We start from the raw sequence: 26389 nt of genomic DNA, 5'->3' as shown, positions 1-26389 counted from the left end.
AATTGGGGTTAAGTGACTTGCCCAGGGTCACACAGCTAGTAAGTGTCAAGTGTTTGGTCTGAGTCTGGATTTGAACTCAGGTCCTCCTGACTTCAGGGCTGGTACTCTATACACTGCACCACCTAGCTGTCCCCAAAATAATTTTTTTTTAAATGATGCATGTGATAGATTAGATTAAATTAATTAGAATAGCAGTGACCACTTTGGAATGGCAGTGAGGTAAGGGGAAGGTTTAAGATTTTCTCTTGACTTAGGCAGTTTGTGATCTTAGGAGCAAGTTTAAAACCCGGAAGAGAGAGCAGTGCTGTTCTAGGAGGTCGATTAGTTTTCTTTCTCTCTGCTGGGACAGGTACTGTATCTGTTCTTAATTTGGAAAGTCGCCCGTTGTGTCTCTGTGAGGATATCATAAGCAAACTCACCCCCTGCAACTGGTGTGGAGGGATGGCACGGCGGTCAGCCTCAAGCAGAGGAAGTCACTGGCCTTTGTTGTGGAGGGGAGAGAGGCGCCTTGTGGGGATGGAATAGCTACTTAGGAGGGCTGAATTTTACCCTTCAGTTGAAGCAGCAGGTATTAAGACCCTGTCTTACTGCTGCTGCCGTGTGCATGGGTGGTTAGAATAGTTCTCCCCTGCCTATTTGTCATTTTCTATATCCAACATTCCATCTCCCACCTCAGTGTCTTTGCAAAAGCAGTGTCCCCAGGGCTGGAATGCTCTCCCTCCCACTCCTCCACTTCTCAGAATCCCTGGCTCCCAGGAGGCTTTTCCTGGTTCCCCAAGCTGTTTGGTGCTCTCTGCTCCACTCCCCTGAAATTGTTTTACAGACTTCCTCTGTATTTTACTTATCTTTGTATTTACTTATATGCAATAGTATGTATGTGGAGTCCCCCCAATGGAATGTAAGCTCCTTGGATGGAGACTGGTTTGTTTGTTTTTGTTTGTTTGTTTGTTTGTTTTTGGGGGAGGGGGTCTTTATATCCCCAGCAACAAGAACATGTTTCTAAAATGCTCGATGAATGAACGAAAGAATGAACAGTGTAGTCCAGTGCCTGAATCATCCCTTGGAGAAATACCACCCATGACAAATGGTGTGGCGTGGCAGAAACCTTCCTGGAGGCTCCACTGGGCGTTACAGAAACCCGGGAAGTTGGAAAAGGGATCCTAGGGACACAGAGAGAGGCAGAGATGGGAGGCGTTAATTCCACGGCTAAGTTTCTGTGTTTTCGATCTTTCTCAAAACAGGGAAGTTGACCCAGCAGGTGAGAATTCTCTCTGACCCTTTTGGCTGACAAGAAGAGCGATGCTTCATAATAACAGCAATTATACAACCCACTTCCTGCTTCTGCTTTCTAATAGCCTCCATGAGACCTTAGCCAATACCGTGCATGTGCTTCTACATGTGGGGGTGGGTGAGAGCAAGGGATTTTTTGGTTTTGTTTTTGATTGTTGCCTTCCCAGATTTGAGATTTCATCAAGCTGAAGGAACTCCCTGGGTGGAAAACCACCCCTGCAGATCAGCAGCTTATATATGTTATTTACAGTCTTAAAGACTCGGTTAAGTGGCTTGCTCAGACCTGGCTCACAGCCAAGTATGCATCAGCGGTAGGTCTCGAACACAGGTCCTCCTTATTCCAGGGTTGGTGTCTCAAGGTTAAGAGGAGTACTAATTTCCTAGAATGGTCTTTCCCAGAGCTAAATGTTTCTCCAAACATTTCAGGGTGTTCTCTGATCACTTTAGGTGGACCTCAAATATTGCTGTTTTCATAGAAATTCCCTTAATATAATTCTTAATATCTTAAGATAATTAAGATAATTCTATTAAGTGAACAGGTTGCTTCAAGTTTTGAATATACCCCAATCAGGCCAGATCATAGGATTATAGATCTAGAGCTGGAAAGGATCTTAGAAGCCAGAGAGTCCAATCCCCTCACTTTACAGATGAGGAAACCAAGGCACTGTGAATTGCCTAGGGTCTCATAGCTAGTAGGCATCAAAGGCAGGATTTGAACCCGGATCTTCCTACTCCAAATCCGTCTACTCTACCTCACTCTGAGAACTAGAGTCTAGGATCGACCACCTCTAAGATCTGGTGTCCTCTGTTTCAGTTCCAGGCACCTCATGTTAGGAAGGGTATTGATAAGCTGGAGAGTCCGGGGGATAGTGACCAGGAGGGTGAAAAGCCTTGAGGTCAGGCTATTAGAAGGATTGTGGGAAGGACCTGGGGGTGTTCAGCTTGGAGAAAAGAAGGCTTGGGGGACATAGGATAGTTTTCTTCAGGGCTCTAAAGCTTTCACTTGGAAGAGGGATTGGACCTTTTCTGCTTGGTCCCAGAGGGTTGGTGAGAAATGCAGCAGTGGGTGGTGGGTGAGAAATGCAGAGGGTCAGCCATAGGCCTGAGGTCAGGAAAAACCTTCCTGCCAGTTAGAGTGGTCCCAAAGTGGAAGCCTCCCTTCTCGTCCTCAGGCAGAGAGAGGCTGAGGGACCGTTTGTTGGGGACGTTGGCAGAAGGGATTCTTGGTCAGATGTGGGTTGGTCCCCTTCCATCCATCTCAGATTCTGTGAGTCTGTGGCTCTGTGACTATTTACCTTTCAGGGCTTGGGGGAGGAAATTGCCTTGCAAACCTCCAAGTGCTATGTAAATGTGAGTTATTATTATCATCAATAAAAGGAGGAGGTTGGATGGACTACATGATCACTAGTCATTCATTCATTCATTCATTCATTCATTCAGCAAGCATTTATGAAGTGCCTCCTATGTGTCAGGTACTGGGGATACAAAGACAAAAGTGAAATTGTACCTGCCCTCGAGGAGCTTACAGTCTGCAAGAGAGACAACATGTACAAGTAAATACAAAATATATGCCAAGTAAATGCAAGGGAATTTCAGAGGGGCAGGCCACTTGGTGGAGAGGGGTAGGGGGTGGGGAGAGAATCAGAAAAGGCATTTGATCTGAGTTTTGGAAAGAAGCCAGGGATTCTAAATTGGCAAGGATGAGGAGGGTGCTCCAGGCGGGGAGAATGGTCTAGGCAAAGATGTGGGTGATGGAGTGTAGTATATGGGGAAGAGAAAATGGGCCAGTGGGGCTGGGCTGGAGAGTGCATGAAAGGGAGGTCTGGGAGAACCTGAAAAACTGGGCTGGAACTCGATTAAGAAGGTGTCCACATGCCAAGCAAAGGGATTTGTATTTTCCCCAAGAGAGAAGAGGGAGCTTTTGGACCAGGGTTTCTGACACATCAGAGCCGTGCCTTGAGAGTATCAATTTTGGCAGCTGTGTGGGGGATGGGTTGGAGAGGGGAGAGACTTGAGGCAGGGAGGCCACTTTGGAGGTGATGAGGCTCTAAGAGAGAGAGGTGAGGTCAGATGTGAGACATGACAAGACTTAGGGACTGATTCATTTGGGAGAAGGGGTGAGGGGAGTGGAAAAAGATGGTGGTGCCTTTGACAAAGGTAGAAAAGTTCAGAAAAGGCACAGGTTTGGAGTAGGAGGAAAGACCATTCTGTTTGGGGTATGAGTTTGGGTGGTTTTGATTAGGCAGCTGGAGAGAGTGAAGACTAGATTGTGATATCAGTTTTCTTTTAAGTCTTATTCAGAAATGAGAGAGAAGAGGAGAAGGAGGAGGAGGGGAGAGAGAGAGAGAGAGGGAGGGAGGGAGGGGGAAGAAGAAGGAGGAGGAGACAGAAAGAGATAGAGGGGGAGAGAAAAGACAGAGAGAGAGATACTGGTTGAGGTTCTTTTTTTTTTTCTTTTTTCTTTTTTTAGGCAATTGGGGTTAAGTGACTTGCCCAGGGTCACACAGCTAGTAAGTGTCAAGTATTTGGTCTGAGGCTAGATTTGAACTCAGGTCCTCCTGACTTCAGGGCTGGTGCTCTATCCACTGCACCACCTAGCTGCCCCATGGTTGAGGTTCAATTGACAAGATTTGGCAACCCACTGGTGTTGGAGGTGAGAAAGAGTGAAGGCTCAAGTTAGAGGTTGTGAGTCTGGTTGACTGGAAGGTTGGTGGTGCCCTAGACAGAAGGAGGGAAGTTAGGAAGAGGGGTGGGTTTGGAGAAAAGATGAATTACATTTTGGACAGATGAGTTTGAGATTCCTATGGGAAATCCAGTTGGAAATGTCCACTAAGCAATAAGTAATAGGAGACTGGAAATCAATAGAGACCAGGACTGCAGACAGACAGACAGACAGACAGACAGACAGACAGACAGACGACAGACAGACAGACAGACAGATAGATAGATAGATAGATAGATAGATAGATAGATAGATAGATAGATAGATAGATATGGAAATAATCTGTGTAGAGCTGATCATTGGATCTATGGGAACTGATGAGATTACTGAGAGAGGGGATGTAGAGAAGGAAAAGAAGATGGCCCAGGACAGAGCCTTAGGGGCACCCACAGTTAGTGGGTGGGTCCTGGATGAAGGTCCAGCAAAGGAAATTGAGGAAGAGCATTTAGACAGCTGGGTGGAAAGAACCAGGAGGGAGAGAGGAGTCATGAAAACTCAGAGGAGTGTCCAAGAGGAGAGGGTGACCGACAGTGTAAAAAGCTGAGAAGTCAAGAAGGATGAGGACTGAGAACAGGCCATCAGATGTTTCCATTGAGAGGTCACTGATAACTTCCTAAATTCGTATGGTCCTTTTATCTTACTGAGTGAACCCCAGGAAGTGAACCATCAAAGATCAATCCAATCCCATCATTTCCTAGAACAGGAAACTGAGGCACAAGCAGGTTCACTGAGTTACCCAGTGCCCACAGGTAGGAGGTGAGTAGCAGCAGGGCCAAGAGTCAGACAGTAGGCTTCTGACTCCAAGTCCAGGGGGTTTCTTTCTCCTACTACATCACTCTGCCTCAGTTTCTTCATCTCTAAAATGGACGCTGCAATCTTTTCACTACACGCCTCACCATAGTTGGTAGGTTTCCCGTCAGATAATACCTACAGAAACATTTCAAGGGCAGCTAGGCGGCGCAGTGAATAGAAAGCATCTGCCCTGGAGTCAGGAGGACGGGAGTTCAAATCCGGCCTCAGACATTTGACACTTACTAGATATGTGACCCTGAGTAAGTCATTTAACCCCATTGCCTAGCTAGAAAGAAAAGAAACATTTTGAAAAAACGTTTTTTAAAAAGCTGTATAAAGTGCTAAGTGGAGGCATAATTAATTGACTGACTAGTTGATTGGCTGGTCGGGTAAGCTTCTGGCCCACGTCCAGTGATGATTCCATTGAGAGCGGAGGTTTCCAGCCAGTCACTGGGATTCTGTTCAACCTCGTTGCCACTCTCTTGTCTTCCTCCTTTTTCTCCCCACTCACAACACCAGTTGACTTGATTTGCGCTGGGCCAGGAGGGCTACCCTTCCCCCACACCACATAGGGTCTTTGTGCCAGCCCCACTCGCCCAGTGGCACAGCGGAAAGATCACGGGATTGGAAATTCTCTTTAAAACAAAGAGATCAGACTAAATGGTGACCACGTGCCCTTCCCTCCAGCCCCTCCCTGGGTCTATGGCTCTGACCTTGCTCCTGCAGCAGTGGGGGTTCTGCCCAGGAATGGATCCTTCCTTCATCTCCCTTCCCTCCCTGCTGCCTCCAGCTGCCTCTCAGGCCCCTGTCTTTCTCCCTCCTCCTTCCAACCCCACTGGGGCCCAGCAGCCTTCTACCTGTGGTACCTGCAGAAAGTGCTGGTGGCAGAAATTCGAAAGGAGGCCCAGGCCCGGGCTGAGCTGGGGAAGAAGAAGCTTCGTCGGGTTTTCCAGGCCTGGCGGGCAAGGACCGTGAACACAGCCCGGATCTGTACCCTGGTGACCCAGCACCAGAGAGCCCAGCTTGGCCGGTAAAGTGACAGTTGTCAGGGGGTGTGGGAAGCCATGCCCAAGTCCGGGAGGACCTTCAATGCCAGGCTGAGGAGAATTAAACTTTCTGTTCTGGGCAGCAGGGATCCGTGGGAGGTTTGGAGAGGGAGGCATCACAGTGTGTCAGGAAACCAGCCAGTGGAATCAAAGGACCTGGGTTTGAATCCCAGCCTATGTACCTTGGGCAACTATCTGGACTTTGGTTTCCTCACCTGTAAAATGAGAGGGTATGGACTGATGGCCTTAGTCCTCTTGGGTCCCCCTAAGGAATTTGTGCTTGGCTTGAAATATTTTTGGCCTATTGGGTTTAGCTGAAGCACAGCCTGCCTGTAAGGCCTTGGATTAGAACCCTCGCTTGTGTGTGGGGAGAGAGAGGGTCATCCCTGAATGGGCAGGGGGAGGGGAGGCCCCAGTGGGAGGAGAGCCAGAGGCAGTAGAGACTCCCCAGGACAAGCTACTTCCTGTCCTTACCAGAGTAAGTAGAGATTGCCGGCATCCAGGAATTGAGATGGGAGAGAACTGGCTGAGAACTGAGTGTTTCTGCCAAGATGATTATACTTTACCCAAACTCAAGCAGCTTCCCCAAAACCTTAGGTCTTTGTATGCTGAGGCTCCTGGCCTCTTCTGCCTTGACCACCGATGCTGGGTCTTGGGCCCAGATGTGGTCCAGGGACTGGCCCCTCTTCCCTGTGGCCTAGAGCCCAGGCCTTATAGAGTCTCCCGCCCACCCTCCATGGTCTCTCCCAGCACTTTCTTCAGTGAGCCCCCATCTCTCTACTTCCCACCTCCAGGGGCCAAGCTTTGCAGTACCATGGGGGAGAGGGACAGGCTCAGTCTTCAAGACCTTGGAGAGGGAGGGACAGATGCCTCTTCCTTTGTCCACTCAGGTGCTTTGGGGCATGGATGCTCCACACACAGAGAAAGACGTGGTGCCAGGGCAAGCTGGCTCACTGGCGGGTTGAGACCTTGAGGAAGAGCCTACAGCAGTGGGTGAAAATGGTGTGGCTCCAAGCTACACACTCAAGGACAGTGGCCCAGCTCTATCTCCTTCGCCAGAGGAGCTGGCACCTGGAGGGTGAGAGGGGTTCGACCCAGGAGGGCACCCAGTGCTTGAGAAAATACACAGGGTAGGGCCAAGTGGGCTGTGAAGGCCTCGACTTGCTCTGCCATCCGTCTCCACTCTTAGACCCCTCCAGCTGCTGGCTCTCTCACCCATCCTGAGCCAACAGCATTTATTAAGCACCACCTTGTCCTGGGCACTCTGGCTTATGCTCGGCACCCCCCCCCCACTTCTTCCAAGCTCTCATCCTCACTGTCATGGGTCAATAAACCTTTTGTGGGGTGAGGTCAGAGATAGAAGGGGTGGGGAAAGGGGGTCAGCCCCGTTTCTCATCAGCCCTGGCCTCTCTCTGTCCTCCTCCTCTTAACCTGAGTTTGTCCCCAGTGGCTGTGGCCCATGAAGGATCCTGCAGAGGACCTGTCAGCCAGGGTCCAGGAGAACCAGACCAGCCCTGCTGTCATCCGGGGATCAGGGCAAAGGACTCTCTGGAAGAGGCCTGCCGGAAACTGAAACTACACCGGGCGATCTGGCTGTGGTCCCGAAGGCTGGCCCAGCACCAGTGGGCAGAGTATGTGTCACAGGAACCGGCACCGCCCAGCCCCCAACCTCCTAACCAGCTTAAAATCTGACGACATGTGGTCAGTTCCAGAATGGGGCCTGATAGGATCCTGGGCTGGAAGTCAGGATGGTCAATTAGTCAGCCAACAAACACTTATTAAGCACCTACTATGTATCGGGCACTCTGCTAAGCACTGGGGAGCCAAAGAAAGGCAAAAGATTCACCCTGCCCTCAAGGAGCCCACATTGTACTGGGGGGATATAATATTAGTGAATATGTATAAAGCACCTACTATGTTCCAGGCACAATTGTGCCAAACACTTTGCAAATATTATCTTATTTGATCCTCACAACAACCCTGGAGGTAGGTACTGTTATTATCCTTATTTTACAGATAAGGAAATTGAGGCAGACAGAGTTGAACTGACTTGCCCAAGGAAAGGTGTGAGGCAGGATTCGTACTCAAGTCTTCCCGACTCTACTCTAGCACTCTGTATACTATAGCATCACTTAACTGCCTGGAGTAGAAAGTGGAAAGAGCTTTGATTCTGAGGCCACAGGACCTGAGTTCAAATTCAGCCTCACACACTTAGTTGCTCTGTGACTCTGGGCAAGCTGCTTAACCTCTGTCTGCCTCAGTTTCTTCCACTGTAAAATGGAGATCATAAAAGCACCTTCCCTGAAGGGATGTTGACAAGCATTTAGGCCAATGCTTGGCACATAGCAGGTGCTTAATAATTGCTTTTTTCCTTCCTTCAAGCACAGGATAGGTTCTGGGGGTGTGTGAGATGGGTGAAGGGTCAGTCAGTTTCACAGCAGAAGTCTTGTTTCTTCAGCTCTTTCTCCCAGAACAGGAAGTTGCGGCTCCTTCAGAACACCCTACGACGGTGGCGGCAGAAGGCCTGGGTGGCAGAGTCACCCCTCGCCAGCTCCACTAACTCCCACCCAGAGCCTTCTGTTGGCGCCCAGGATTCAGAAGAGTCACCCCCCTCCTCTGGGTTTCTCAGCAGCATCTCGGCTCCGCTGGGTCCCGGCACCCTCAGAAGCTCATCAGAGCAGGTGAAGTCACAGGGGATGGAGGGTGTAGGACCTGAGCAGAGCAGTAGTGGGCAGACCTTCTGGTCTGGGAGGTTAATATGGATGAAGGTGTTCAAAGAGAGCTGAGCTGCCGGGTGAAGAGTGTGATGGAGGGGGGAGAGGGACCAGTGCACCCAGCTGCCCCGGAAGAGGAAGGTGTTGTAGCTAGAGCCCTGAAGTTAGAGCAGTCAGGAAAACCTGAGTCCAAATCCTGCCTTGGGTACTCACTGGCCCAGCTGTACAATTGAAAGGCAGCCACCTCTAGGGGCTGTAGTTCAGATCAAACAAGAGGATGCATATAAAGGGCTTTACACTTAACAAGTGCTAGGGACATGTAAATTACTATTTCTAGGGCAAAAAGAGTTCCTAGAGTAGACTTTGCATGACCATTTGTAAGGGATAATGGGGAGGGGATTAATTCCTGCTTCAGATGGCCTCCAGGGTGGGTCCCTTACAACTCAGAGGTCCTCCAAACTAGGTGGACCTGAGCCAACGCTAGTGACGTGGTAGTAAATTGCCTGAAGGTATAATTGGGTGACCTGGGTTCAGATCCTGCTTCTACCACTTGCTAGCTGTCCACATCCGAGGTTCTCTGACTCCCAGCCTCTGTCCTCAGGCCCGTAGCCCGACTGAAAGCAGCAGCTCCTTCCTAAGCCTGGCAGGGGATGACTCTCCTTGGGTGCCGCCCCTGGGATTGAGTTCAATCTCTTCGGAGGCTCTTGAGTTCTGGAGGATAGCCTTCCCCCTTGGGTGAGTGCTGAGACTAACATCCCCACTAATTTCCGTCTTTATCTCCTCCCCAGCACTTAGTGCCCTGCACACAGTAGGCACTTAATAAATGCTCGAGTCATTGAATTACTCTGACCTCAGGGTGCAGGTACCTCTCGGTTTGGAGGTGAGAGGAGTGGAGGTCATTTGGTCCCTCTACATACCTCCTACCCCATGCCTAGCTCCCTTGAGCCCCCTCCTCTGCCTCTGCCTCTTCCCTGGGCCAGGTCCTCTGGCTGACACAATCAGAGGCAGCTCAGGGAGCTCTTAGGGGTGGGACAAGGTGTAGTGGAGGGACCCCTGCAACTGGAGGCTGAAGACCCAAGCTCAGGATAGGTGGCTATGGGCAGGCTGTGAGCACTCATCTGAAAAATGGTAACAACAATTCAGTTTAAAAACAAACCTAAATCCCTGCCTACCTCCCAGGGTTGTTATGAGGGTCAAATGAATAGGCTTCTGATGGGGTATGGGCCCTGGAAACCTCTCCCCCACCCCCAAGTTCCCCTGAACCCTCCCTCAAGGCCATGGCGGTCCCCTGAGGCTCATTTCAGTATAAGCCTTTCAACCGTCCTTTCCTTGTGGCTTTGACTCTGCCCCAGTCTCCAATTCTCCATTACCTCTAACCTAGCCCAGCCCTTCCTTGTCCAATCCACTTCCCATCCTTAATTGCCTCTAGACCCCTTCTTTACCTCCAGGTCACCCCAGCCTATCAGTCACTCAGGGATCCCATTGAAATCTTCCCACAAAATCTTTTCCCTTATGAAAGGGGTCAATCTCAATGACCTAAAGAGATGGTTCTGAAAAGTCCCACTGGCTTCTACTGGCAAAACAGTAAACCTCGTCTCTGACTGAAAGAAGGCTTGAGTGGAATTGTTTTGAGGCAGGACCTGAGTCTTTTGCCCTTGAATTTCAGGGTTCCCAGCACCCCTAGACTGCAACACTTCCACCCCAAAGAGAAGGGTTACCAGAAAAGACTTGCCCCTCTTTGACTCTGGGGTGAACTAAGACATGATGGTCTGGGCTCTTATTTAAGCAGCCAGCTAGCAAGGCTTCATTAAGTGTTTACTGTGTACCAAGCACTGACCAAGAATGAAAAATCCCAGTTCCTCAAGGAGCTGGGATTCCGGCTCTTCTACTTGCTGTCAGTGCGATGGGGGGCTCACTTTACTCGGGGCTTCTTGCCCCATCATAGGCTGAGGGAAGTAAATGATCCGGGCAGCCTGGGTGTCTTTGTTCTTTCCTAGGCAGAAGTGGTTCCAGCTCTGGGAATGGCAGCATCCTGGACCCGGGAGACAGTTGTTGGCCTGCCATCCTCCAGGAGAAGAGACTGGTCCTCGGATAGAAGCTGTTCAGGTAAGGGGATCAGGTAAGGAGCCTGCTGGGCATCTCCCCTATCCTGAGGCTATCAGAGGAAAAGGGCTGTGAGTTGGGGGAAAGGCTGCGAAGGCCCCTGGCTGCTGTGAGAGGGTGGAGGCCAGGAGAACAGACACCTGGATTCTCCTCCTCCATCCCCATGGTCATGAGCGCTCAGCCCCCAACAGCTCCAGGTAACAACCCTCATTACGTCTCAGATCAGCATTTTTCTTATGGGAGACAGGTGGGGGGGGGAAGGGAGGATGTCAGAAGAGGGCTCCCAGAGGATTAAGGATTTTACTGTGTTCCTTTCTCAGGTTCCCAGAGACCCTGGCCACTTGGATAGCCCTTGGTGGAAGGCACGGTGGCAGCAGGGCTCCCAAAAAGACCTAGAAGCCAAGCAGCATTGCCAGAGCCGGTAGGGGGGGATTCTTCAGATTCTACCTAGCTATAGGACACCAGCTCCCGAATTGTGCCCCCACCCATACGTAGACTGTCAGCTGGAAAATAGTCATTGTGGAGAGAATGTGGGACAAAAATTAATCCCAGTTCTTCAGGCCACCCACCCTGGTCCCCATGTGCTGTCTTTCTGAAGGGCTGTCTCCTTTCCACCTTGACCTCTTTGGTCAAAATCTTAGGGCCTATCTCTGCACCTCTCTCTTATCCATAGCTACCACAGCTTAGAAGGTATCAGGACCTCAGAGATCATCTCATCCAATTATAGCCCAGGCACATAGAGTGACTTGCCTATCACAAATAGTAAATTGTGGGGGCAAGATTTGAACCTAGGGCTTCTGATTCCAAATCTGGGGCTCTTTCCAATACCCCACATTGCTAGTAAAAGAGGGTTTGAAATTTGACTATAATATTCATTTTGGGATCTCTTTCAGGAGGTGATCAGTGGATTTTTTCAACTTCTAATTTACACTTTGGTTCTAGGATACCAGAGCAGTTTTTCTTGATGATTTCTTGAAAGATGATGTCTATGCTCCTTTTTCAATTGTGCCTTTCAGGTAGTCCAGTCATTTCATTTGTTTGTTTGTTTGTTTTTTGGCTAAGCGATGGGGTTAAGTAGTGAGTTGCCCATGGTCGCATAGCTAGTAAGTGTCAAGTGTCTGAGTACAGATTTGAACTCAGGTCCTCCTGACTCCAAGGCTGAAGCTCTATCCACTGCACCACCTCTCTTTTTTTTTTTTTTGGCTAGGCAATGGGGTTAAGTGACTTGCCTAGGATCATACAGCTAGTAAGTGTTATGTGTCTGAGGCCGGATTTGAATTCAGGTCCTCCTGAATCCAGGGCCAGTGCTCTGTCCACTGCTACCTAGCTGCCTCACCCCTAATAATTTTTAAATTGTCTCTCCTTGATCTGTTTTCCAGGTCAGTTGTTTATCTAATGAGATATGTCACATTTTTTTCCATTCTTTGATTTGATTTTATTTTTATTCTGTATTTATTCTTTTCTTTTCTTTTCTTTTCTTTTCTTTTCTTTTCTTTTCTTTTCTTTTCTTTTCTTTTCTTTTTCTTGATCTCTCATGGACTCATTAGCTTCCACTTGCCCAATTCTAATTTTTAAGGAATTATTTTCTTCAGTCAGTTTTTATACATTCTTTTCTAATGGACCAATTCTACTTTTTAAGGAGTTGATTTCTTTGGTGAATTTTTGTACATCTTCTTCTGTTTTTGGAGCTTCCTTTATCTTACTGTTGACTCTCTTTTTCATGACTCTCTTCATCATTCTCATGTCTTTTCCCAATTTTTCTTCTACCTCTTATTTGATTTTTAAAATCCTTTTTGAGCTATTCCAGGAGTTCTTTTTGGGCCTGACATGAATTCATATTTTCCTTTGAGGCTTTGCAGGTAGCCGTTTTGACATTGTCTACTTCTGAGTCTGTGTTTTTGCTCTTCCCTGTCACCATAGTAACTTTCAATGGTCAGGTTCTTTTTTCGTGTTTTCCTCATTTTTCCAGTCTTATCTTAAAGTTGGGCTTTGCTCCTGGGTTGGAGAGGACACTGTCTTAAGCTTCAGGTTTTTCATGCTGCTGTTTTCAGAGCTAATTCTGGGGACCTGTAAGTTTTCAATCCTTCCAAGGTGGTATGATCTGAGGAGAGGTGTGGTCACTGTTTTCCTGGCCTATGCTCTGGTCTGAGTGACCGCAAGCACTCTTTTCTGCCCTGGAAGTGTGACCAGGGTCCCCAGTCCCTGTGGCCACACTGTAGTATGCTAGTACTTCTTCTCACTCTGGGACTGCTATCCAGGCCTGTTACCCAGATTCCTGTTTGGGCCATGCAACAGAGCCCTGCACCGAATGTCAACAGAGTGTCCCCTTTTGTAATCTCCTTCTGACCCGCTGTCCAGCCCCCTCATTGTCTGTGGGCTGAGGGCTCTGGAAGTCGCTGTTGCTGATTCACTTGTCCCCAAGGCCTGCACTAGATTGCTAGGGCAGAGACCACTGCTGGCTCACTGGGGCTCATGACCTTGCTACTGGCTTGGGCTGGGGCTGGGGGCCCCCCTTTTGCCTTGCTGGCTTGCCCACGCTACCCGCTCTGGACTGTGTTCCACTCTCATCTCAGTGAGACAGCCCTTTCCTGTCTACCTTCTACGCTGTCTCAGGCTGGGAAAGTTGTTTTGCCCCACCGTTTTGTGGGTGCTGTCACTCCAGAATTCACTTGGAGCCATTATTTTAAAGTCGTTAGGAAGTGAATTTGGGAGAGCTCTGGTGAGTTCCTGCTTTTCTCTTCCATCTTGGCTCTGCCAATACATCTTCCATCCACTGTATCTGCCTTACTTTGAGTGGGTGGGTGGGAGAAGGCACACTGTGAAATGGTTTTGTTTTTGTTAAGTATTTTATAGATGAGGGAGTAGCTGAGGTCAAGACTAGGGTCTGGAGACCTGAGTTTCACCCCCACTACTCTACCCTGAGTAAGAGGCTTCTCTGGTTCTTTGTGGTATTGTGGAAAGAGCGGTGGATTTATTGGCAAAGAACATGGCCTCAAATCTCTGCCCAGCTATTTACTGTGATCTTGGGCAAATCATCTTACTTCCCTGTACCTCAGTTTCCTTATATGTAAAATGAGGAGATTGGACTAAATGGTTTCTGAGCTTTTCTCCAGCTCCTGTGGTGCTGCTTCTCTGTGATTTGGTCATCGTGAAGTCCCTTCTTTTTCACCTTGAAAACTCCTGCTCTCAAGGCATAGCAGTGCTGGGTCTTTGGAATAGACACAGCCCCTCTCTTCTCCCTCCCAGTGTGATCTGCAGCTGGAACCTATGGGCAGGAGCCCAAGGGGTCTGGTGGGAGCTGGTCTGCCAGCAGCGAGTCTGGGCACTGACCCAAGAAGCCCTCCACCATTGGCATACCTCCTGGCAGAGTGAGTCTGGACTCTGGGACCCTGGGGAGGTATAAGCAGCTGTCTGCCCAAGAGCTTTAACTCGGTCTGTAGAGCCCAGGACTGGGTCCTATAGCGAGATCCATTAGGAGTGGGCATTCAGATGAGAGGGGGAACAGGCGTGGGCCCACCCTGAGGGACCCCCTAGACTATAGGAGGCTGGGGAGACACAGTTTGTCAGCTCAGAGAACCTCCACTCCCAGGGGGAAAACAGTCTACCCCCAGGGAGCCCCCTTTCAGAAAAGAAATATAATCCCTGCACTCAAGGTGCTCCCCTGTCTGATGGGGATGTGCTAAGAGTGGGGAGGCAAAATCCCTGCCCTCAGGGAGTACCCAGTCTGAGAGCTCTGGTTCCCAGTGCACTCCTACAAGGTGGGAGACACAATCCCTGACTTTAGGAATTCTGGATAAAAGATGAGACAGGCACACACACACACACACACACACACACACACACACACACACTGCATACACATCATACACTTAAGGAATAGAATAAATATAGTTTATAGTAATATAATATAGTATATAGTAATATAATATATATAAAGTGAATATAGTAAAATAATGATGAAAACTAGGAAGCAGAGGGACTGGAGGGTTTGGAGGAGAAGTAGGAGAAGGCTGGATGGAGAAGGGGGTTTGGGGCAGACTTCAGGAGAAGGGGATGATGAAGAATAGTGGAAAGAAGTGAGGAGTGTGTGATGAAAGGTGATGAGTGGGATGGGAGGCTTCAGATACAATAGACAAGGGGGCAGCTAGGTGGCGCAGTGGATAGAGCACCAGCCCTGGAGTCAGGAGGACATGAGTTCAAATCTGGCCTCAGACCAAATATTTGACACTTACTAGTTGTGTGACTCTGGGCAAGTCACTTAACCCCCATTGCCTCACCAGAAAAAAAAAAACCAACAACAAAAAAGAAAAAAAGATACAACAGACAGTATAGTGGAATTGGTGTCAAAGGACCTGTGTTCAAATGTTGACTTTGCTACTTCTTTACGGTGAGACCTTGGGCAAGTCTCTAGGCCTCAGATTCTTCATCTTTAAGTGAAAAACAATGAGGGAGATGGATTGGTGGCAGCTCTGAATCATTTGGCCCGTCGAGGATAGCTGTTTGATTCGTCTAGGGAGCCTAAAGAAATGTGGGGGAGAAGGAGCAGGGAGTAGGATGAGGTTTGAGATATACTCAGACAAACAGAAAAGGACCGCTTCAACCCCCAAATGCCCTTCAAAGCCAGGCACCATCCCAGAGCACCTTCCTGCTCCTGCCTTTGAGCAGAGGTCACTAGCTAGCTTCCTGGGAACAGGATCCTGGGGCTCACGGGTCTCCCATCCCAGGAAATACAGTTCTGGGCTTGTTCCAGGAGGGAGCCCTGGGTTGGATTCCTGCACCCCTAGATCTAGGAGTCTTTCCTTTAGGACAACAGACCCTCCAGGAGCTGGGTCACCAGTGGATTCAGCATAGGCCCTACATCCTGAAGAGGAGAGCATGTGCGGGATGGCCTCGGAAGGCGTCCGTGAAGAGAAATGCTGCCTGCTGCCAGGAGATGTGGGTACCCTGGGCAGGGATACCCTTGGGTTAAACAAAAAATCAATTTCACTAGTCAAGATTGGGTTTTTATATGACAAAGATCTGGGGAGTTCTTAGTGGACTCCAAGCTTTATGTGTGTGAATTAAGAGGCAGCTCAACCCAGTGAATGGAGCACTGGACCTGGAGTCCTGAAGACCTGAGTTCAAATCCTGACTCACATGCTTACTAGCTTAGTGTGACCCTGGACAAGTCACTGAATTTCTCTCAGGCTCAGTTTTCACCATCTGTAAAATGGGGATGATAACAGCACCTCTTTTGCAGGGTTGTTGTAAGAATCAAGTGAGTTAATATATGTAAAGCCCTTTGCAAAGCTTAATGGGGAGACAGAAATGTTTATGTTCTGTAGCCCCCCCAAAAGCTAATGGGAGCTTAGGCCACAGTAAGATTAGCATGGTGTCTAGGATTCTGCCCTTATTAAATAACTATAGTGTGCCAGCATGGCACAGTGGAGAGAGAGCCAGCCTCAGAGTGGAGAAGAACTAGGTTCTGAATCCCTCCTCCAACATATCCTGGCAGTGTGAACCTGGGTAAGTCCCTTCTCTTCTCAGTGAGACACCCAACTGTCTAAGGCTGGCAGACAGAAGAGTTTGTACTTAATCCTTGAGGCCCTTGAAGCTACCAGCCCCTGGAACTTCCTGGTGGTTGTAGTGTAAGTGGATAGAAAGAGAATGATGTGAGAAGTGAGAGATGCTGAGAAGGTGGAACTGACCTGACCTGGCAACTCATTGAATATGCACCTGATAGGGGTGGGGAAGGAGGGAGTCATTCCTCAGTTGAGACCCTGAGTCACTAGAAGGATGGTGGGACTATGGACAGAAGAAGTAGGTATATTAGGCAAAGACACATAGTAGGGAGGTGCTCAGTAAATATTTGTTGGCTTGGGGGAGATAATGAGCTTTGTTTTGTACCTATTGAGTTTGAGATGCTAATGGGAAACCCAGTTGGAAATGTCCCATTGGTCCCATAGTTGGTGATGTGGGACTGGAGCTCAGGGGAGAGACTGAGGCTCTGCAGAACTGGGGGCAGCTCTAGAATGAATATTTTATTATGTTTTATTTGTAATTTTTAAAATCATCATACTTTATTTAACATCCATTTTTAAAAATTTGAGTCCCAAATTCTCTCTCTCCCTCTAGCCCTTTCCCCACCCATTGAGAAGGTAAACACTATGATATCAATTATACATGTAAAGTTATGCAAAATATTTCCGTATTAGCCATATTGGAAAGAAAGAGGAAGGAAGGAAGGGAGGAAGGAAGGAAGGAAGGAAGGAAGGAAGGAAGGAAGGAAGGAAGGAAGGAAGGAAGGAGAAGGAAGGAAGGAAAGAAGGAAGGAAGAAAGAAAGCAAGCAAGCAAGCAAGAAAGAAAGAAAGAAAGAAAGAAAGAAAGAGAAAGGAGAAAAAATTATGCTTCAATCTTCATTCAGAGTTTATTGATTCTCTCCCTCTGTAGATGGACAGCATTTTTCTCGTGAGTCCTTTCAGAATTGTCTTTTATCATTGTATTGTTCAGAGTAGCTAAGTCTCACAGTTGCTCATTGTTACAATATTGCTGTTACCATTTACAATGTTCTCCTGGTTCTGCTCACTTCACTTTGCATCAGTTCATATAAGAGTTCCCAAATTTTTCTGAAACCATCCACCTCTAGCCTGACCATTTTAAAAGGAAGGACATTGGTAAGTTGGAGAGTGTCCAGAGGAGGGTGACCACGGCAGTAAGGGGCATCAGATCATGCCATATAATATAAGAATGAGTTTAAGGAAGGAGAGATGTTTGGTCAGGAGAAGAGAAGACTTGGGGAGGAGGGGCATTTTAATCATCATAAAGTATTTGAAGCGCTGTCATGTGGAAGAAGTATTAACTTTACTCTACTTGGTGGAAGTTGCTGAGATTTTAGCTCAGTATAAAGAGAAACTTCTTAATTATCAAAGCTGTCCCAAAGTGGAATGAAGGGGCTGCCTGGGAAGGTAGTGAGTTCCCTTTCTCTAGAGGTCATCAAGCTATGTGGTTGGCTGACCACTTGTTGGCTTTGCTGTCTGGGTCTGGGCTGGCCTGGGTGGATGCTCGGGCTCCTTCCAGCTCCGACATTCTGCAGCTCTGTGACTGAAGTGCTTCCCTTGGGGTCTCACCAGGACAGAATACATTGGGACTATCCCCTCCCTTCCTTGTGCTGGATGCTAGGCCTGGGCTGGAAGCACACAATTCCCTAGGAGGTGGGAGAGGGGACGTTAGAGAAGCATGGGGCCAGAGCACTCCAGGGAGTTGTGAAGGTGGAAGAGAAGAACTGGGTGAGACCAAGCCACCTCAGTTTCCTCTGCCATGGAGGTCACTGGATTTATAATCACCAGGCTGCCATGGTGGCAGGGGTATCTAGGGTGGTCTGGTGCCAACGAGGCTCTCCTCTGGACCTTCAAAATCTCTGTGTGCTCTGCTGTGACCTCATGCCCACTGGCACATTCCCTTTAATCCCTTCCCAGGCCATCAAACCTTGTGTTCTTGTGGTAGGGCTCCCAGCCTGAGGCACTGCTTATTAAAAGGTTGTTAAGGTAGCTGTGAGGTCACTGTAGTTTTAGGGGGCTTTGGGGGGGAGGGGAGGCAGGAGGAAGTTGGCAGCCATATCATACTGTTGAGTTGTTCTGAGCTTGAAGTCCACTGAAACCCCCAGATCTTTTTCAGACAGACTTGTCCTCATTTTCCAGCCATTTCCAAGCCTGGAATCACATGGTGTTGACCACCCTGAACCTCTGGGTCAGGTTATGGACCCTTCAAGCCATCTGGAGGAGGTAGGAGCTGAGGGCAGCCTTTGTGGCTTGGCATAGACTCTACCTCACTGCCTCCCAGAGGGTGCGGGCCCAGGCCCAGTGGACCCTCAAAGCCTGATGGGCAGCCTCCTACCATCGTCTCAGGTCCTGCTTTGGGGGCAGGAAGTAGAGGTTTCGAGGGAGTACAAGGGGACCTGGGACAAGAGAAAGGGGGTTGGTACCAGCCACTGCACCATCCAGAGGCCGAGAATCCATTTAGCAATGATAATTGCCAGGGCTTATTTAGTGCTTTAAAGTGTACAAACAGCTTTCCACTCATTATCTCCTTTGGATTTCACAACCACTCTGTGAGGTGGGTACCACAGGCATCATCCTCACTCTCCAGATGACCAGTCACATGTAGGGAGTATGTATTTGAACCCTGGTTCTATAGTACTTTAGCCATTAGACCACAGCTGCCTCCCAAGTCCAGGCCTTCAGCCCCTAATCGACTTGGGGGAAATAACCCAGAGATAGCCCCAGGAAGCCTGGTTATGGTGGTGGGGGAAAGTCCAGAGCCTCCAGCCAGGAGCATCTTCTTTCCTTCCCCTCGGATCCCTCCTCCTAATGCCCTATGGCAGAGAGCCTGTGATTGGGCCACCTGGGCAGATGGGCAGTAGGGACAGGAGAAGAATGTATTCAAGTCCTACATAGACCTGGAGGTTTAAATACATGACATCAGCCCATGTTATCATCCCGTCAATATCACCCATGTTACCCACGGCAAAGTCCAAGCTTCCCCTTCCCCTGTTTCGTAACCCTGTTAGGCCACATGGTGCTCTCTTATCCTTTCCCCAGATTTTCCTCGGAGAAGGGAGAGGATAGCATGGGAGTTGGGGCACACACCTTGACTATGCCCTCTCCTGGGAACAGTCCTGCCCAGAGTATCACTCCCAGGATCAGGCTAGGGGGCTGGCAGAAAGGGAAATGATGCCTTCCCAAGATTACCCTTATTTCTCAGGACCCTCGCTGACCTGGCCGAGGTGACTGATCGTCAGGGCCAGGACTGGAGGACAGCTGTGAGTCAGATCTACCATGCCAGGCAGCACCGCCTCCTCAGGTCTGCCTGGGCCCATTGGAATGCAGTGCTGCCCAGAGGGATGCCGAGGCATCAGCTGACCAAGGAGGAGGAGGGCACCTCTGTTGGCCCCAGGCCCAGGCCCAATGCCATCTACCCACAGAGACTGGCCCTCAGAGGGTGCCATATCCTGGGTGCAGCCTCCGATGCTCTTGGGAAGCAGGTGAGGCTGGGGTGGAGGGGGTAGGGCAGGGCCTTCAGCATCCAGGCTTACAGATAGGGCCAGGTGAGTTGAAGTCTCACTGGTCTGGATTCCTTAGCCTTTGACGTCACAGGAGACTGGCAAAGTGAGAAAGGTGCTAGATTTGGAAGCTAAAGATGTGAGTTCTAATCCTTCCCTGGCCACTTAACTCCCTGTTACACAGCCTTAGACAAGTCATTTCATATACACATCCCCTCCTGGGGTCTCAGTTTCCTCATCTGTCAAATGAAAGGGTTAGACTAGATCATATCTTAAGTTCCCCTCCAACTCTGAAATGTGGGAAAGGTTTAGTAACGTGCAAGGTTAGAAATTTAGAAAGATTTCCATTCAAAAAGGTTAAAAGAAAGTTTGACATTTAAAAAGATGAGTTCATTTATCTGGAAAATTCATGCATGAGCAGCTGGCACCAGTGTCTTTTGCTGTATTTCAACTGTATTTCTGTTCTGTTTACAGAGCAGCTTTTTTGTTTTTACTGAAATATCTTGCCTTCACATCACCTTAATTTCTGAATCTATCACCCTCTCCACACCAGAGAACTATCCCTTTTAAAAAACACTGGAAAAGAAAAAGGCGAAAAAGCAAGTCTGCTAAACTGACAGACTGACTGAGCCTCACAGTGTATTCGATGTTCCACACACATAGTTTTCCCTCTACCAATAAGGAGAGAAGAGCAGTTTGGGTTTCACCATGTCCATTTTACAGGTGGGAAAATTGAGGTTCAAAGGGATCATGGGAGCCTAGATTTTGAGATGGAAAGTATCTCTAAGCTTATCTAATCCAACCCCCTCAATTTATATTTGAGGAGAGTGAGACCTAGAGAATTGAGTGACTTGCTGAAGGTCATTTGGGTATTACATGGCACAGCCAGGGATTTGAACGAAGGTCTTCTTGACTCCAAATCTAGCACTCTTTCTATTGCATCGTATTGTATCCTGTGAAGTGACCTGAAGTCATACAGATAACGTAGCTAACATTTATATAGCCCCCACTATGTGCCAGGCACTATGCTAGGGGCTTTATTATCTCAGTTAATATTAAATCAGTAAATATTTTGAAATATTTTCTCAGTTTTAAATATTAAAATTTAATTTAACTTACTTAAATATTATCTCAGTTAGAATTAGCTTTAGCAATAAGAGAAGAAAAATAAATTGAAGGCATTAGAATAGGCAAAGAAGAAACAAAGCTATCACTCTTTGCAGATGACATGATGATATACTTAGAGAATCCTAGAGAATCAAATAAACAACTACTTGAAATAATACACAACTTTTGCAAAGTTGCAGGCTATAAAATAAACCTACATAAATCATCAGCATTTCTATATATTACCAACAAAGCCCAACAGCAAGAGATAGAAAGAGAAATCCCATTTAAACTTACTGTAGATATTATAAAATATTTAGGAGTCTACCTCCCAAGACAAACCCAGGAACTCTATGAACACAATTACAAAAACACTTTTCACGCAAATAAAATCAGATCTAAATAACTGGAAAAACATCAGTTGCTCATGGGCAGGCTGAGCTAATATAATAAAAATGACAATCCTACCTAAGCTAATTTACTTATTCAGTGCCATACCAATCAAACTACCAAAAAATTATTTTATAGAGTTAGAAAAAATAATAACAAGATTCATTTGGAAAAACAAAAGATCCAGAATATCAAAGGAACTAATGAAAAGAAATGCAGGGGAAGGTGGCCTAGCAATTCCAGATCTTAAATTGTATTATAAAGCAGCAATCATCAAAACTGCTTGGTACTGGCTAAGAAATAGGGAGGTGGATCAGTGGAATAGGTTAAATATGCAAGACACAGTAGTCAATGACTATAGTAATCTATTATTTGATAAACCCAAAGACCCCAGCTTCTGGGATAAGAACCCACTCTTTGAAAAAAACTGCTGGGAAAACTGGAAAAGAGTATGGCAGAAACTAGGCATAGACCCAAATCTCACACCATATACCAAAATAAAGTCAAAATGGGTTCATGACTTAGATATAAAGGCTGATACCATAAGTAAACTGGGAGAACAAGGAATAGTTTACCTATCAGATCTATGGAGAACAGAAGAATTCATGACCAAACAGGAGATAGAGAACATTATGAAAAGCAAAATGGATAATTTTGATTACATTAAATTGAAAAGTTTTTGCACAAACAAAGCCAATGCAACTAAGATTAGAAGGAAGGTAGAAAATTGGAAAGAATTTTTACAACCAGTCTCTCTGATAAAGGCCTCATTTCTAAAATATATAGAGAATTAAGACAAATTTATAAGAACACAAGCCATTCCCCAATTGATAAATGGTCAAAGGATATGAACAGACAGTTCTCAGATGAAGAAATTAAAGCCATCTATAGTCATATGAAAAAATGCTCTAAATCGTTATTGATTAGAGAAATGCAAATCAAAACAACTCTGAGGTACATCACACCTATCAGATTGGCCAACATGACAAAACAGGAAAATGATAAATGTTGGAGAGGATGTGGGAAAATTGGAACACTAATACATTGTTGGTGGAGTTGTGAAATGATCCAACCATTTTGGAGAACAATTTGGAACTATGCCCAAAGGGCTACAAAAATGTGCATACCCTTTGATCCAGCAATAGCACTTCTAGGGCTATATCCCAAAGAGATCAAACAAATGGGAAAAGGACCCACATGTACAAAAATATTCATAGCAGCTCTTTTTGTGGTGGCAAAGAATTGGAAATTGAGAGGATGCCCATCAATTGGGGAATGGCTGAGCAAGTTGTGGTATATGAATGTAATGGAATACTATTGTGCTATAAGAAATGATGAACAGGCTGACTTCAGAAAAACCTGGAAAGACCTATATGGTCTGATGCTGAGTGAAGTGAACAGAACCAAGAGAATTTGTACACAATAACAGCCACGTTATGCAATGACTAATATTGTCAAACTGAACCCTTCTCAGCATTACGAGGATCTAAGACACCTCCAGAGGCCTCAGGATGGGAAATGCTGTCCACATCCAAAGAAAGAACTATGGAAGTCGAATCGCTATCACTTATTTTTACCTTCTGTTGAGTTTTGTTTCATCTTTCTGATGGTTCCTCCTATTGGTTTTAATTTTTACTTACAACTTCACTAATGTGAAAATATGTTTAATAGGAATATAAATGTAAAACCTATGTCAGATTGTGTGCCATCTTGGGGAGGGGGGGGAGGAAGAGGAGAAAAATTTTCAACTCAAAAGCATATGGAAGTGATTGTTGATAAATCAATAAATTAATGAAATTAGTTGGGGGGGAAAGAAAAAGAAAAAAAATAGTAAGAATTAGTGTTTGGGCCTGGAACCCAGGGTTTCTCATTCATAGTTCAGGCTTCTTTCCACTTACCACCCTGACCCACCCTCCTACCCTCAGGCACAAAAAAATGGAAGCACCTGGGATTTAGGAGCCTCTCACCATAGGGTTGGCATAAGTAAGTAAGGAAGGAAGATTGCCTCAGACCATCCCCCTGGCTCCTCACCAGGCTTCCCGTAGTGCCCCAGAGAGGCACAGAGTGGAGGTGTGGATGATGAAACTTGAACCATCTGCACTGTGTAAACGTTGGGGCCCGACTAGAAATGGTTTGATCCGACCCTGAGATCGTCGACTTACACCTGGAAGATTGAGCACTCCCTCATTTTACAGATGAGGAAACCGAGACCCAGAGAAGAGGTTAAATAAATGTCTGAGGTTACGCACCTGACTGTGTCAGTCCCTTACTCAAAAACATATAGAGTATATGGCATACCATCTAGTGACTTCAGTCCAGTCAGGCTGGCATAAGCCCACTTGATGCTGCTCCCCGGCTTGCACTCAAAGGCCTTGTCTGAGCTAAGGTTTTCCCCTCCCTGTCTGCTTTCCCTCAGGCCACAGCCCTGGCCCAGACCAAGAGGAAACCCCACAGCCACACTGGACAGAGGAAGATGTCAGTGTCTCTGGGTAAGGAAGGCTGCTAGGGCTGACAGGTCAGTTTTTGATTCTCCCTAGAAGAGGAAGGGAACAAGCATTTATTAAGGACCTATTATATGCCAGGTGCTGTGCTAAGCATCCCTTTTGATCTTCACCACTCTGGAAGGTGGGTGCTGTTATTATCCTCATTTTACAGTTAAGGAAACTGAGGCAGACGGATAATGACTTTCCCAGGGTGACATAGCCAATAATAGCTAACATTTATGTAGCACTTACTAGGTACCAGGCACTCTGCTCAGCAGTTTACAATTATAATATCATTTGATCCTTACAATCAGGGGTAGGGGGAAGAAGAGCTATTATCCCCATTTTACAGGTGAGGAAACTGAGGCAAACAGAGGTTATGTGACTTTCCCAGGATGTCTGAGGCTGGATTTGAACTCAGGTCCTCCTGACTCCAGACCCACATTCTATCCACAGCACCAACTGCCTCTAAGCAGCCAGGAAGAGCTTCCCCACCTCATCAATTATCCAGAGGGGTTTGCATAGAACCTCAGAGTTGGGCGGGACTCAGAGGCCTTCCCTGTGGCATCCCTGCCCAGCCACCTCCAGTGATGAAGAACTAGCCAAGCTCCCTGCCCAGGTTCGACTTAGAGTTGAAAGGGGCCTTGGAGGTCATCTGGCCTAGCCCCCTCATGTTGCAGATGAGGAAACTGAGGCCCAGGGTAGTGAAGTGGCTTGCAGGTAATAAATGGAAGAGACAGGATTCGAACCCACACCCTCTCACTTCTGATCGAATGGTCTTGGTTCTATCTCAGCGCATTTCAGGTTTAGATTGGTTTGGTGGTCTCTCTGAGGTGCTTACCTTGGTGCCCCCAGCGCTGCTCTGCACTGGGCAGTTTCTTCAACCAGCCTCGGTTTCTGCTTATCTTTTTTTGTTGCTGTTTAATTAAATAAACCTTATTGGCTGAAAGTCCGTGGAGTCAGGAATTGTTCTTAACAGTTCTTCCCACTGCACTTTCTAGGGCTTGAGCCAAAGCAAGAATTGATCGCTGGCTGCTTGGCTCTTGACTCTCGTCCTGTTACTTACCTTCTCTTCCCAGGTGGCCCAAAGCAGAGCTTCATGCTGCTTTCTTCCCCGCGCTTGCCTCTCCACTGTAGTTCATTCCAGCCTTGGCTTCCACTGTACCGAAGACGGGGCGGGGCCGAGGGACTGACCAGCCAGGAGGGGCCTAGGAAGTCTACTAGAGGACAAGAAGCAGGCAGCTCCAGGACAATCCAGATCCCCAAGAGCAGAGCCCACTGGAGGGCAGTCGTGTTGGAGGAAACGTGGCTGGAGTAAGAACAGCCTGTCCCTGACAACCTCAGAATGTTACTCTTAGAAGGAACTTGAGAAGCCACCTGGTCTAATCTGTACCTAAGGAAGGATCTTTTTCACAAAAAAGTGGTCACCCAGCCTTTATGGAAGGGCCAAAGAGTGCAGGGGAGCCCACTCCCTGGGATACAGTGGAAAGAAGATTGGTCCTGGGTTCAGAGGAGCTGGGTTCAAACTCTACCTTTGATTCTTAACCTGTGCCACCCTGGGCCAGGCCCTTAATCTCCCTGGGTCTCATTTTTTTCATCTGTATTATTGGGAGGCTGGACTGCATGGCCTGTAATGTCGCTTCCAGCTCTAGAGCTAACTTCCCAAGACAGCTCATTCCCTTTTTGGCAAGATCTCATTGTCAGGAAAGTATTCCTTACATCAAGCCTACTTTTATCTCTTTGCAACTTCTGCCCACTACTCACTGAGGAAAGCAGGACATGTCTCCTCTCTATTCCCTGGAACAGCTGGGGAATAGCTTTCCCTTCAACCTCCTAAGTCTTCTCAACACTAACCATCCCCGAATCTTTCAACACATCTTCACATGGCATAGACTCAGGGTCCTTCACTAAACCTGGGAAAAGTCATAACAGAGACTTGGAGAAGGCAACTTGCTTATTAAAATGGCAGATGGTTGGGGCAGGTCCAGGACTAGGACCCTGTGCATAAGTTTATCAATTGAAAACTTAGGAGAACCTTAGAAGTTCAACCTCTTGGTTTAGGTTTTTTTAAATTTTAAAAAGATTTATTGGTGGCTTTTGTTTTTGTCTTGTTTTTGTTTTGTTTTGTTTTCCAACTGTCCTTCTTGGAGATATTCCCTCTCCAGGGAGCCTTCCTTCGAAACAAAAAAATTAAGCAAAACCAACACTCTGACATAGGCATAAGGCCTTGACATGAGGCTTTCCCTCCAGGAGGAAGTACCTACAGAGGTGGAGACACGAGGTATTGCTTCAAAGATTTCATGGCCAGCAAAGGAAAAGGAGGCTGGCAGAAGTCTGGCGATGCTGGATAGATGCCCAGGGACCAGAGCAGCTGGCACAGACGTTGGTGAGCCTTGTTGGGGGGGATCATTGAGTTATAGTCTCATGGGTCAGAAGGGACCCAGAGGTCATGTCATCTGCTTTAGGCCAGCCAGCCCTAACTCCAGTCTTTTTTTTTTTTTATAATATTTTATTTTTTCCCAATTGCATGTAAAACAATCTTTAACATTTGTAAAAATTTTGAGTTCCAAATTCCTTCCCTCCCTCCTCCTTGAGATAAGCAATTTGATATAGGTTATACATATGCAATAATGCAAAACCTATTTCCATATCTAATTCCAGTCTTGAAAGACACCAAATAGATTCCGCTGGATGGCACTTGCTG

General features: G+C 47.3%; 1 protein-coding gene across 1 annotated transcript in view; it reads left to right on the top strand.

Moving 5' to 3' along the window:
* The window catches only part of LOC110199025 (uncharacterized protein C1orf167), a 33973-nt gene extending 8997 nt beyond the window's left edge, over positions 1–24976 (top strand). Inside the window, exons 6-16 of the mRNA XM_078145673.1 lie at positions 5654–5834; positions 6741–6928; positions 7298–7481; positions 8309–8531; positions 9166–9299; positions 10562–10670; positions 10988–11088; positions 13914–14035; positions 15473–15602; positions 23619–23691; positions 24765–24976. Coding sequence (XP_078001799.1) covers positions 5654–5834; positions 6741–6928; positions 7298–7481; positions 8309–8531; positions 9166–9299; positions 10562–10670; positions 10988–11088; positions 13914–14035; positions 15473–15602; positions 23619–23691; positions 24765–24878 — 1559 coding nt within the window. The 3' untranslated portion in view covers positions 24879–24976. The remainder of the gene's footprint in view (positions 1–5653; positions 5835–6740; positions 6929–7297; positions 7482–8308; positions 8532–9165; positions 9300–10561; positions 10671–10987; positions 11089–13913; positions 14036–15472; positions 15603–23618; positions 23692–24764) is intronic.
* Positions 24977–26389: the final 1413 nt, after the last annotated feature.

This window comes from Phascolarctos cinereus, unplaced genomic scaffold, assembly GCF_003287225.1.
Source record: "Phascolarctos cinereus isolate Bilbo 61053 unplaced genomic scaffold, phaCin_HiC Scaffold_726;HRSCAF=1367, whole genome shotgun sequence".
In the NCBI taxonomy this organism is placed as follows: Eukaryota; Metazoa; Chordata; class Mammalia; order Diprotodontia; family Phascolarctidae; genus Phascolarctos; species Phascolarctos cinereus.
Note: the sequence above shows the minus strand (reverse complement) of the source record. Positions and strands in the feature narration are given on the sequence as shown.